This window comes from Mchenga conophoros, linkage group LG18 (assembly GCF_057382185.1).
Source record: "Mchenga conophoros isolate Kocher_MC1m ecotype Shallow Benthic linkage group LG18, M_conophoros_male_GT1.1, whole genome shotgun sequence".
Taxonomy (NCBI): domain Eukaryota; kingdom Metazoa; phylum Chordata; class Actinopteri; order Cichliformes; family Cichlidae; genus Mchenga; species Mchenga conophoros.
The window spans coordinates 13,671,409-13,685,084 of NC_140543.1; the positions used below are offsets into that span (position 1 = coordinate 13,671,409).

Genomic DNA, 13,676 nt, shown 5'->3' on the forward strand with positions numbered 1-13,676 from the left:
AGTAGCAGATTAAAGCACTGATGAGATCTTATCTCTGCTGTACCTGCACCTAAACTTTGGAACAAACCAGAAGCTCATAGTCAAGCTCATATTCAACACATGTTCAAAACATGTTCACTCTCAACCTCCACTCAGCCTCCATCTGACGATATCAACATTATATGCAGGATTCTGAAGGCGCAAAAACCGATGCCCACAGTCCCTGGTAGTCTAGTGGTTAGGATTCGGCGCTCTCACCGCCGCGGCCCGGGTTCGATTCCCGGTCAGGGAACTAATTTTGAAAATGTAAGGTCGATGAAAGTTCTGTTCATTCCTACCCTGCGTCAACCCCCCTGCTAAAATCCCGACCTATTACACTAGCCAGATGTTAATTTCCAGAAATGTCTCTCTGTCATAGCTTTGAAAACATGCTCGTATTGTGTCTAATTACAGTATTTTAATAAATTAGTCGTTATTAGCAAAACCCGTTGTTATACGTTCACTGTCTAATAGTGCGCCTCTTCCCTGCTCTGGCCTCTCTTTAATCTTCGCTGCTGCATGCTCGGTCTTGTTGCTCACTGACGTACTGCAGCAGGCTGATTCACTCAACATGATGTCATTCCATATGTCCTCCCTTCTGTCCGGTGTTTACCTGCGTCAAGATGCGCAACGACAGCGGAACTTAAACTACTTCAACTTTCACAATAAAGGTTTTCTTACAAAATCAAGGCTAAATATTTCTATTTGCCTGATAAGATCTTAACTTAAACTTAATACAGTGCTGCCACATAGTGTGAAATGATTCTTATTAGCTTTTATGGCTGGTTGATATTGTAAACAAAAAAAAGATTGCTAAAGAAAAAGAACTGTGAAGCCAAACGAGAGCCTATCTATGGTTTTGTGGGGCCTTAAATAGAATTTGACATCACCCAAGCTGACCACATCTTGATTGAATTGAAGGTTTGTTTGATGATTCTGTTGATCTTATATTACTGATAAGTATTTATGGAAACATTACTTCACGCTTCTCTCTTTTCTTTTTAGCCCCAGAGGGATAAATCCTTTTGGTAATAGAATAGAATAAAATAGATCTTTGTAGTCACTGTTACAAGAAAAATGAAACATAGTTTGGCATTCTCTGTTGGCACATGTAGATTTACATTCAGATTGTTTTAGCATAGGAGAAGAGATAAAAATAGACATAAGTTTAAGGGCACCTTCTCAGGGAATGTGTGTGACACACAATAACGTTAGTATCTACACAGTAACACAGGCATTTACACACACACACACACACACACACACACACACACACACACACACACACACACACACACACACACACACACACACACACACACACACAAATCTACTTGCAAGTACAGTGTGCATGAATGTGATTCCAGGTCTGACAGTGAAAATGATAACATCAGTAGCATTAAGTTGTCGGTCTATTAACACACTTATGATTAATATTTTGAAAATATTTAATAATATGCTGACAAAAACACAGGCGCTGGAGGTGGTGGAATTGAAGATGTTAACACGTCAATTGGGCGTGACCAGGACGGACAAGATTATAAATGAGTACATCAGAGGGAGACTTTGAAGTGAGTGGTTTGGAGACTGCATTGATTGGCGCCGAAGGTTAATGCTTTTACTTTTGAAGGACACCGGAAGCTATGTGTTCCGCCGCAGTTAGCCTGATGTTTTCTCAGTCGGCGAGTTCACACACAACTACTTGGCAGAGGAATGCAGCACTCGTAGCCAGCCGTACTGTAAGTATCTGTAGTAGAAATCCCTTCACTTTTGTGTGACTAAATATATGCGTTGTTGTCAGTATTTGAGTTACTATGAATCCTTTTCTTTGTCTTTATTAAGCGCTGTGTTTCTACGGGACGCTAATGTTAGCTTCACAGCTAAGCTAGCTGGTTTCCGTCGTCGGGATTCCCTTTATTTCTTTCCTTAAATTCTTTAATCAGTGTTCAGATTGTAATAAGTTAACACGACGATCCCGTTTCACGAGTTTACCTTTGTGTTTGCTTTAAATAGGTCTTCCTTTGTGCCGTTTTTCTTTTATGATGGAAAAGTGCAATATAAACGTCGCAATTTAGCATCTTTTTAAAGTCATTATCTGTGTATTGTCAGTTAAACATTGATTCATTTGGCTCGTAGTTTGTTATCTAGCCAGTGAAAGGTAACATAGTTGGTTGTGTAGTCCCTTTAATTGAGTCGGAGAGCTGATCCTGGGAAGGACATGATGTAGTAGGACTGGTATGCAGAGGTCTGACATCAGCTAAAAAGTCTCCAAAGCAGCGTTGACTCCAAATAAGGATGAAGAAGCCCTAAAGTGCTAACACTGTCTTATCACTTCCTCCATACTCTGTACTCTGTGGCCTCTGTGTCACATATCCACGTTTAAGTTATTTTTTTATTTTTTGGCTGCAGGAAATCTGAAGGCGTTACTCCCATCATCATCATCGTAAGAGTCAGCACACCATGGCTGGCTTCAGGCAAGAGGATGTTGAGTTGTACTACGAGATGGGAGAGGAGCTGGGGAGGTAAGCTTTGTGGGCCTGTTTTAAAACGTTTAATTGAAAGCATTATATGTGAAAACCCTGCTTTCTTCTTCATTGCTGTCCTATCCAGCCATTGTGCTGTGTGCTTCAGTTCATCTGAAAGTCTAAGAACACTTTTTTTGCATTTGTAAGACACATTTTTTAAGTTGTGTAAGCGATGAGTTTTCAGCTTATCAATGCTTTCCATAATTAAAAACAGATCTAAATGTGAAATGCTGCTTGAGATGGATTTTAATGCCAGGTTGGGACTGATCTGAACAGGGCTAGATATTTAATATGTGTGAGCAGCACTGTATTAAATGTCATCTTTAATTCTTTTCTGCTGTGCTGGATAGTTTGTGAATGAGTCATCACATTTTTGGAGATGAAACACAACTTTCTGGCTTACCTTTTTTTTTTCTGCAGTAATGCAGCAAAAGTGTGACGTCACTGCCTCTCAATGTGCCCTTGCACCTCTGCTGTAGTGTAAGAGAGGGGATGGTGTGTGTGTGTGTGTGTGTGTGTGTGTGTGTGTGTGTGTGTGTGTGTGTGTGTGTGTGTGTGTGTGTGTGTGCGCAGATACTAAATGGATCTAAACCACACTGTTTTATTTACAAATGTCTGTTTTATTCTATGTGGAATAAAACAGAATTTTCTTGTTTTTAGTTGTGTTAATGATTGTTTTGTTGTGCTGACAACACACTGTTTTGCTTTCTTGAGCTTCAGTCAGAGATTTTAACTTCTGTTTGGATAACAGACATTTAATTTAATTCTGGATGGAGCACTTTCAGTGGCAGAAACTTTTTGTCACTCATCCAAGTAACTTCTTCAATTCAGTCTCTGCTGACTGCAGATTGCAGTACCACTGATTAACAATGGGCTGTGAGGTCAGTTTCATGATCATTGATCAATGCCCAAGAGTACCTTTGTTAGGACGGTGTTCTCTCTGTGTTGTAGTGTCCTGATGACACATTTGTGCTCTAGTGGATGATGAGAGTCAAAACCTTAAATGCTGATCCGTGTGCGTTGGTTTACGGTACACGTCGACTTTTAACTGTGCCCCATTACTGATGGAAATTTCACAGTCTAAGAAGGCTAGCACAGCACAGTTGGATCAGGCTTAAGCAGTATTTACACTTGTAGGCCAGTGGCCAGTGACTCTTTCAATGATGAGGATGTACACATCCTGGACAGGGAACATTTATGTGAAAATGGAAAGACCATCTCGGAATTGAGGAAGGAGCTCAGGGTACATCTTTCACCATGTTACAATGCTGTGATTGCAGGCCATTGATCAGTGGCCATGATAATATGCACATCAATGATCATGAAACAATTGTTAATCAGTGGTGCTAGTTTTGATCATCATCATGTGCGGTTTGTTGGTGAATTTTGGCTCATGCTTCTTCACTATGTTGCTTTAGTTTATTGAGACATTGGACATTCATTTATCACAGCTGTCTTGAGGTCTTTTCACAGCATTTCAGTCTGGTTGAGATGTCAGTTTTAATTTACTGTGGCAACACCTTCATTTTTTTTTTCAGTCATTCTGTTGGAGATTTGTTGCTGTGCTTGGGGCCATGTCCTGCTCCATGACCCAGTTTCAGCCAAGCTTTAGCTGTTGGACAGATGGCCTCACATTTGACTCTAGAATACGTTGGTATACAGAAGAGTTTGTGGTTAAGTCAGTGACTGCAAGGTGCCCGTGTCCTGTGGCTGCATTACAAGGCTGGATCATCACCCCTCCACCACAGTGTCTGACAGTTGATGTGTTGTGTTTGATTTTGCTATATGTTGGTGTGCATTATGGCCAGATATCTCCACTTTGGTCTTGTATGTCCAAAGCAGATTGTTTCTGAAGTCCTGTGGTTTGTTCAGATGCAATTTTGCAAACCTAAGTTTTGCTGCCATGTTTTTGTTTTTTTTCCCAAAAATTTAACAAACTTTAACATTTAACATGTTAACTGAGCTCTCTAGAGTCTGAGATGTAGTTCTTGCGTGTGTTTTGCAGTTTACTTGAGCGTTGAATGGTCTGATGTTAGGGTGAATTTGCTAGGATCTAAACTTCTGGGATGACTTAATCCTAAAGATCAGCAAACTCCCAAAACGTCTGCTTTTATAGAGGTCCTCACACTTACTGTTGATTGGTTGATCAAGTACATTTGATGACCCTCTTAATTCCTATGGAAGCAGAAAGGGTGTGCTTTGTTTGCCATAGGACTAGGGCTGCCACGATTAGTCGACTAGTCACGATTACGTCGACTATTAAAATCGTCGCTGACTAATTTAATAGTCGACGCGTCGTTTGAAGCTTTGTAAGATCCCAAAAGACGCAGGAATAAGTAGTAGGATTTAAGAGCCACCATTCTCCCGAATTTCCACCCGGACAACAAAATTGAAAAACCATATCGCAGAATTCATAGCGCGACCCAGCCAATTCCAGTTTTCAACAATGGCGGCAGCTACTTAGTTTTAATATCACTCTTATTTCTCTTTTAACATATTTTCAGGTGAGAATGTAGCCGTGTAAACTTCAAATATCTGAGCCGACCGACACATCGTTTTCAAACCCCCGCGGTCTTTCACTACTCGGGTTAAACATGATATACAAGTCACTTTGATAACTTAAAAATGTTATTTTTTGGCTTTTTCAGTGTTTTATTTGTTCGTGAGTAAATTGGTTTGACTGAGATTAAAGTTATTAGATTAAATTAAATTTACCTTTATTAATCCCTCGGGAGGGTTCCTCCGGGGTTTTCACACAGCTGAATAAACATCAAGCAGAAAACTAATTAAAGAAAGTGTGAGACGGTCGAGAGTTTACGCCAGAGCCCGGTTATATTCTAGATAGCAAGGAGCAGACGGCAGAGTTTCACTCCACCGAGGGAGCTCGTGCCATACTACCCGGCTTTCTTTAGACCGCGAAGGCCGGGTCCTCAGGTGGAAGCAGCCTCTGAATTTGGACACCCCCGCTGTTTCCGGGCTGGTGTTCTGGGAATCCATCCTACCCGACAAACCATCCTACCCGTTGTTTCTGCGCATGCGCACAACACGAAATTAAGTGGCGAACCATCCTACCTTTGTGAATGTGACCTACAACCATAATTTAACAGCTAAATTTAGTGGAAAATTGTCCTACCTTTGTGAATATGAGCCAGAAGCATACTTTAACGGCTAAAATTAAGTGGCAAATCATCCTACCTTTGTTAATAAGAGCTAGAAACATACTCTGACGGGTGAAATTAAGTGCCAAACCATGCTACCTTTGTGAATGTTACCTATAAGCATACTTTAACGGGTAAAATGAAGTGGCAAACCACCCTGGCTTTAAGAATATAAGCTACAAGCATACTCTGATGGGCAACATTAAGTGGCAAACCGTCATACCTACTTAAATTTGTGCTGGAATTACTCTGTGACTGCAGAAATGTGCATAAACTACCTACGGTAGGACGTTTTGCCAAAGTAGGATGGTTTGTCAGAACACGGGTCAATAATAACGGTGACATTTAACGTATTTTATCCGATAAATAAACACTGTAAACTGTATTTATCACCCCCCCCCCCCCCCCCCCAACAGCCCTTTTGAATGTCTCTCTAAATCTGAGGTCTCAAGGTTGGCAAGTATGGCCACAACACCTCACTCTTGGAGCACTTTTTTGCCACATGTATCACAAACCACGTCTCAGCTGTTTGTGGAAGTAAAATACATCCGCACAATTACGCTCAGCCATTGTTGTGAGTGCGCACACCAAGGGGCTGCGAGACATTTATACAGCCGTATTTCGCACATGACTATGAAAGGCGGAAGAGGAAGTAGTTCCTTTGAATGTAGACGATCTGAATGTTATAGTTTCTTTCCACTGTGTTCCTGTTAATGATAAACTATAAATTTACTCTAAATTACTAAAATATCGATATTTTAATGTGAGAATCGATTCTAGAACATAAATGATTGGTATCGGAGGAATCGACATTTCAGGATCGATCCGCACATCACTACTGCTCAGTTGTCAACAATGGTGGCAGCTAGTTAGTGTTAATATTACTCTTATTATTCTTTCTGGGTCACAAAATAAACGTTTAACATATTTTCAGGCGAAAATATCTGCTCAGTTTATCAAGACATCACATATTTTCAAAAGCGCTCCGACGTTTTGTGCTCCGACGTGGGTAACGGACGTCTCACCAGCTCGATAGCTAGCCGGAGTTCAAGGCTCACTAGAGCCGTGAGAACACCGGACTCCCAGCAAATCGTTTTCAAACCCACCGCTGTCTTTCGCTACTCAGGTTAAATATATATAAGTCACTTAGACAACTTAAATATGTTATTGTTTGGCTTTTTTTTTGTATTTTATTTGTTCCTGAGTAAATCGGTTTGGCTGAGATTGAAGTTATAGTTTTTACACAGCTGAATAAATGTCAAGCAGACAGCTGATTATCAGCTGTCTGCTCTGTGTAACACTAGATACAACTGAGGTTATTAGCTAACAGCATTTAGAGGTCTTTGCTGATAAATATCTATGATGATAGACAGACATGCAGTGCCTTCTGCTTAAGAAACATCTTTTTTTTTTTTCCCCATCACAACATGAGGTAGGAGAACATTGCGTTGACATCTCTCTGATCTTTCCTCTCTGCAGCGGACAGTTTGCCATCGTCCGTAAGTGCAAGGAGAAGAGCACAGGCATCGAGTACGCAGCCAAGTTTATCAAGAAGCGGCGGCTGTCGTCCAGCCGGCGGGGGGTGAGCCGCGAAGAGATCGAGCGCGAGGTCAACATCCTGCGCGAGATCCAGCACAGCAACATCATCACCCTGCATGACATCTTTGAAAACAAGACGGATGTGATCCTGATCCTGGAGCTGGTGTCTGGAGGAGAGCTGTTCGACTTCCTGGCAGAGAAAGAATCTCTGACTGAGGAGGAGGCCACGCAGTTTCTCAAGCAGATCTTGGATGGCGTTCAGTATCTCCACTCCAAACGCATCGCTCACTTCGACCTCAAGGTCAGCACTGAGGGGAAACTTGAGGGGCTCTTATACAGCGGTGGTAGATGACATGTTGGTGAGAGCAGACAAACACGGCTGCCCTGATTCTTTTGGGCTAAAAACATGGTAAAATATATTTTGGGCTAAATATCTTAACATTAATGAAATCATATTTTCAGGGAGGACTACTCTCAATGGGGTTAATGTACTAATCTCATTTTTGATAGCTAAAAGTTAGACATAAGCTTCTAATAAAGGAAAAGACTACTAATCTTTATCAATAAAGATACGGTGACCAAAGCCTTTAAACTGTACTGCAACATTTAACTTCACGAGGATAGAATAAAAATCGTATAATAGGATTATTTCTGTATTATTTTAGTTGGTGGATGATGGCATGTACAGGAGCAAAGCTTATTTTTATGGACTTGTATGCAAGCTGCTGACAGTGGTGATAAAATGCAAGTGTCACGGTTCAAAAGCTCAAGTAGAAAATGCTGCTTTGTCAGTGTCTAATGTCATCGACTCGCCCTCCTCCTCCTTTCAGTGATATAGTTGTTTTGTTTTTTTCTCCATTTTTTTTTTATCTTTCAGCCTGAGAATATCATGCTGCTGGACAAGAATGTCCCCAACCCCAGGATCAAGCTAATAGATTTTGGGATCGCTCATCAGATCAAAGCAGGAAACGAGTTCAAGAACATCTTTGGAACACCAGAGTTTGTTGGTGAGAGCCCGTGGCCTCCTAAATATTCACTTCCAGCCTTGTGCCAGATTGTTTCCATGCAGTGAGTCAGACCCTGTGAGAGGGTGATCGTGGCTTCAGATTACATCTGCTTTGAATTAAAGGGCTCATTCCTGTGTTTTACAGCACCAGAAATAGTCAACTATGAGCCACTTGGACTGGAGGCAGACATGTGGTAAGATACCAACCTGTTTTTTTTTTTGTTTTTGTTTTTTTTTTGTTCCCCCCCCCCACTTTCTGAAGCTGTGGTTTAACCTAACAGTTTTTACTGATCTTTATTTATCCTCTCGTCTCTGCAGGAGCATTGGTGTCATCACGTATATTCTGTGAGTGAAGCTTATAGTTTGTAAAAAAACAGAAACCACCTGATTCTTCAAAACGGGCTCTAAAGTAAAGTTTCTGACTGGTTACAGGTTGAGCGGTGCCTCGCCGTTTCTGGGCGAGACCAAACAAGAGACGCTGACCAACATCTCAGCTGTCAACTACGACTTCGATGAGGAGTATTTCAGCAACACCAGCGAGCTGGCGAAGGACTTCATACGCCGTTTGCTAGTAAAGGATCCTAAGTAAGAATATCTTTATGATTTTTATCCAATGCTTGTTGATGTCACAATTCCAGAAATGTATTAGCTATAGCACATTGTTGTCGTCTGCTGTGATGAGCTTTTTTCTAGACTTGCAGAATTTTAACTTTTGCTTATTTACCTTGATCAATCAATCAGCGGTCGCTCAGCTGCAGCGGGAAGATAAAAAATTCTTAAATACATAGTGTAATGATTGTAGAACATGCAGAAACTGAAAAAATGCAGCACACTAAATCAACAAACACGCGCATGGTGAATCTCTCTCTCTCTCTCTCTATATATATATATATATATATATATATATATATATATATATATATATATATGAATGTACAATTTGCATAGAATATTTGTATACTTCATGCAGATGCTGGCACTCACAGTGCCCTGGTCTTCAGCATTTAACCAACACTAATGGATTTTCTTTTGCAGGAAAAGAATGACCATTGATGACAGTCTTGAGCACCCCTGGATTAAGGTTTGCAGTTTAAGTCTTTGTTTACATCTTTATAGATTAAACATTCAGTGAAGTGGGAAAAAAATTGAAGAACTTCATGTGAAATTTCACATCTGATAATCAGGCCAACTGAAAATATGACTCTTTTTACTCCCATCTTTTGGTTCTTGTCATCAAATTCTTGCTCGTTTTTCAGACCTGTACCTTTTTACCTCTTCAGGTCATTAAGAGGCGGAACGTACGCCAGGAGGACAGAGATCACAAGACTGAGCGCCGGCGCCTGAAGACTACTCGTCTCAAGGAGTATACCATCAAGTCCCACTCCAGCATGCCTCCGAACAACACCTACGCCAACTTTGAGCGCTTCTCCCAGGTGCTCGAGGAGATTGCGGCGGCTGAGGAAGGCCTGAAGGAGTTGGAGCGCAACCAGCGCTCTTGCCGCGAGGACGTGGCAGCGCTGCTATCGATATATGAGGAGAAGGAGGGGTGGTACAAGGAAGAGAACCAGAGCATCTCTGGCGACCTGAACCACATCCGCCAAGAGCTGCAGCGCACGCAGACGCAGCGCAAGAAGTGCCAGGAGGACGCGCGGGTCACTATGCAGTCGGCCAACATCCTCAAGCGCAAGTTTGGGCGCCTGGAGAACCGCTACGAGGTCCTGGCCGAGCAGGTGGCCTCCGAGGTCCGCTGGGTGGAGGAGCTGGTGAAGTCAATATCGGCAGAGAAGGACGGCCTCAGCTCTGGCAGCACGCCGTGAGCGGCGCTGACATCCAGCAGTGAGGGTTTCATCATCAAGCTTTCATCTTGCCTGTCGTCTCTGCTCGTCCACTACACAGCGGAGTTTGAGAGGGTCAGTCGTCATCATAAGCTACGCCGCCGCTGTCGCCCATCAGAAAGGGAAAAAATAAATAAATAAAAATCCTACTTTTATGTCACGTTTGAGAGAACAAGAAGCAGAGAGGCAACATGTGGAAGCCATTCCTCTTTGAAAAATCATTCCTGTGTCAATGAATTTATTTAGATTTTTACTAATTTCATGTACTGTAATTCAGCTGTTTGCTTGTTTTGGGGTTGTTTTTGTTTGTTTGTTTTTTGTTTTGTTTTGTTTTTTACACAGAAATGAATTCATTTGTTTACTTGGTTATTATTATACCTGGTTATTATTTTAAAAATTGGTCTTAACTTCCTGTTGCTTTAAAAGCCTTCACTCTCCAATCATCTGTTCCCGCCTCAGGTCACATGAGAAAGCTTCACAATATTCGGTGTATAGTTTCAGGTTTGAGGCATTAGGTGGTATTTATTTTTTGCCTTTTTACATTTCAAATGACTTTAAAATTCATATTTGGGACATGTAACTATAAATTATGCAAACCCTCAGCACAAAATAAAAGTTTTAGGGCTTTATTTTAATGTCTGATTATTATTTTTTTAAGTTTATTGAACATTTCTGGGAAAAATAAACAGATTACATATCAAACAGAGGCAGTTTTTAGACTTTAGGGTTAGTTTTTCACAAGTTACATTAACAAAGGTTTTGGGGTTTGTTTTTTTTTGTGCACCTCAGACATTTTAATGCAAAAGAAATCACCAGCAAAGTAGAGCAATAATTATTTTAATCAGTTTTATTTCAATCAGAGACTTTGCAAATGTTATTTCTTATCTTTTCCTTTGTTTTGCTCAAAGTCAAAATAGTCTGGAAGAGAGTCTCTGTTTTACCTGTAATTGGTATCAAATTACATGTTTTTTCCCCAGTAAGTGTCCCAGGAAACAATTTGTAAGTTGTTGTTTCTTGAATGAAATGGAGCAGTGGGAAAACCAGATCTGGGAATGTATATACTCGTCTTTGCAGTGCCTGTAATCTCATTGACCTTATTGCCTCTGTGAGCACTCATCCGTCACCCAGTGAACATCATCTGCTCAGTGTCTTAAAACGCAGTGACTTTTGCACAAGCAGCCTTGTAAACCAAATAGTGTGCATGGAAACTCCGTACGTATGCTCTAAATCCCTGCGCACCTTAAATGCTCCATCGATGAGTTCCACATTCAGCCGACACATTCCACATGTACAGCATAGAAGGCATTGTTGTATAATCTGTAGTATTTTTCTGTAGAGAAATGTATCCATTTGCACCTATGAGTGTAGAGGAATTTTAATGTATTTTAATCTGTCTGTTGATGTAAGAAAGAGCTGTAAAGCATCTGTCCAGACTCGTTTCAAGCAAATAAAAGTGACACTTCAACCAAAGCTTACCTGTGTGTAGATTATTATTCATTTTATCACGCTAGCACAACACCATGATGCATTCAACATTACAGGAGTTAAATCGCTTAAAGTGAATACCTTTTTTTTTAAAATAAAATGTCTTTTCTTTTTGAGAAACTTAAAAATTACAGTGGGGCAAAAAAGTATTTAGTCAGCCACCAATTGTGCAAGTTCCCCCACCTAAAATGATGACAGAGGTCAGTAATTTGCACCAGAGGTACACTTCAACTGTGAGAGACAGAATGTGAAAAAAAAAAATCCATGAATCCACATGGTAGGATTTGTAAAGAATTTATTCATAAATCAGGGTGGAAAATAAGTATTTGGTCAATAACAAAAATACAACTCAATACTTTGTAACATAACCTTTGTTGGCAATAACAGAGGTCAAACGTTTACTATAGGTCTTTACCAGGTTTGCACACACAGTAGCTGGTATTTTGGCCCATTCCTCCATGCAGATCTTCTCGAGAGCAGTGATGTTTTGGGGCTGTCGCCGAGCAACACGGACTTTCAACTCCCGCCACAGATTTTCTATGGGGTTGAGGTCTGGAGACTGGCTAGGCCACTCCAGGACTTTCAAATGCTTCTTACGGAGCCACTCCTTTGTTGCCCGGGCGGTGTGTTTTGGATCATTGTCATGTTGGAAGACCCAGCCTCGTTTCATCTTCAAAGTTCTCACTGATGGAAGGAGGTTTTGGCTCAAAATCTCACGATACATGGCCCCATTCATTCTGTCCTTAACACGGATCAGTCGTCCTGTCCCCTTGGCAGAAAAACAGCCCCATAGCATGATGTTTCCACCCCCATGCTTCACAGTAGGTATGGTGTTCTTGGGATGCAACTCAGTATTATTCTTCCTCCAAACACGACGAGTTGAGTTTATACCAAAAAGTTCTACTTTGGTTTCATCTGACCACATGACATTCTCCCAATCCTCTGCTGTATCATCCATGTGCTCTCTGGCAAACTTCAGACGGGCCTGGACATGCACTGGCTTCAGCAGCGGAACACGTCTGGCACTGCGGGATTTGATTCCCTGCCGTTGTAGTGTGTTACTGATGGTGACCTTTGTTACTTTGGTCCCAGCTCTCTGCAGGTCATTCACCAGGTCCCCCCGTGTGGTTCTGGGATCTTTGCTCACCGTTCTCATGATCATTTTGACCCCACGGGATGAGATCTTGCGTGGAGCCCCAGATGGAGGGAGATTATCAGTGGTCTTGTATGTCTTCCATTTTCTGATGATTGCTCCCACAGTTGATTTTTTCACACCAAGCTGCTTGCCTATTGTAGATTCACTCTTCCCAGTCTGGTGCAGGTCTACAATACTTTTCCTGGTGTCCTTCGAAAGCTCTTTGGTCTTGGCCATGGCGGAGTTTGGAGTCTGACTGTTTGAGGCTGTGGACAGGTGTCTTTTATACAGATGATGAGTTCAAACAGGTGCCATTCATACAGGTAACGAGTGGGGGACAGAAAAGCTTCTTACAGAAGACGTTACAGGTCTGTGAGAGCCAGAGATTTTCCTTGTTTGAGGTGACCAAATACTTATTTTCCACCCTAATTTACGAATAAATTCTTTACAAATCCTACCATCTGAATTTTTTCCCACATTCTGTCTCTCACAGTTGAAGTGTACCTCTGGTGCAAATTACTGACCTCTGTCATCATTTTAAGTGGGGGAACTTGCACAATCGGTGGCTGACTAAATACTTTTTTGCCCCACTGTATGTCCATAATTATCTGGACTATGACAAATTAGGTTTTGTCTCTGCCTTCAGCTTTGCATTTGATAACTGAAAATCATGCTGTGTTGGGCTGAAGTCATCGACCCATCATCAATATAAACACCAGCAGTCATGCATGCCCATACCATAATACCGCCTCCACCATCGCTGAAACTTGTCTGAGCCCCTCTCTGTTTATGCTCCAGGAAAAACCATGAGGTCTAGCTCAAACTTAATGCTATCCATCCCATGGACTCATCTCAAATCTCGTGGTGATAGAGCCTTCTCTGTGGCAGGTCCCAGACTTTGGAATAGTCTTCCCCTAAATATTATATTAATATAAAATAGATCTGCACAAATAGTTGATCCATTTAAATCACTAC

At 41.4% G+C, this 13,676-nt stretch overlaps 1 protein-coding gene and 1 non-coding gene across 2 annotated transcripts; both read left to right on the plus strand.

The window, feature by feature from the left end:
• The first annotated feature begins 199 nt into the window (after window positions 1-199).
• Window positions 200-271, plus strand: trnae-cuc (transfer RNA glutamic acid (anticodon CUC)). Its single transcript has one exon. It is a non-coding gene; the product is annotated as a tRNA-Glu (tRNA).
• Window positions 272-1,606: 1,335 nt separating this feature from the next.
• dapk3 (death-associated protein kinase 3) lies at window positions 1,607-11,551 on the plus strand. The gene is made up of 9 exons (XM_085254895.1): window positions 1,607-1,757; window positions 2,428-2,540; window positions 7,181-7,541; window positions 8,118-8,247; window positions 8,392-8,440; window positions 8,565-8,591; window positions 8,679-8,831; window positions 9,282-9,327; window positions 9,527-11,551. Exons 2-9 carry the CDS (start codon window positions 2,479-2,481, stop codon window positions 10,061-10,063), a joined length of 1,365 nt encoding a protein of 454 aa, XP_085111021.1. The 5' UTR covers window positions 1,607-1,757; window positions 2,428-2,478; the 3' UTR covers window positions 10,064-11,551.
• The last annotated feature ends 2,125 nt before the right edge of the window (window positions 11,552-13,676 follow it).

What these genes read in the sequence shown, in the direction of transcription:
- dapk3 (XM_085254895.1), top strand. Translation starts at nt 2,479, where the DNA reads ATGGCTGGCTTCAGGCAAGAGGATGTTGAGTTGTACTACGAGATGGGA. An exon ending in TGGAACACCAGAGTTTGTTG is followed by an intron (nt 8,248 to 8,391) that starts GTGAGAGCCCGT and finishes TGTGTTTTACAG; the next exon opens with CACCAGAAATAGTCAACTAT. An exon ending in TTGAGCACCCCTGGATTAAG is followed by an intron (nt 9,328 to 9,526) that starts GTTTGCAGTTTA and finishes TTACCTCTTCAG; the next exon opens with GTCATTAAGAGGCGGAACGT.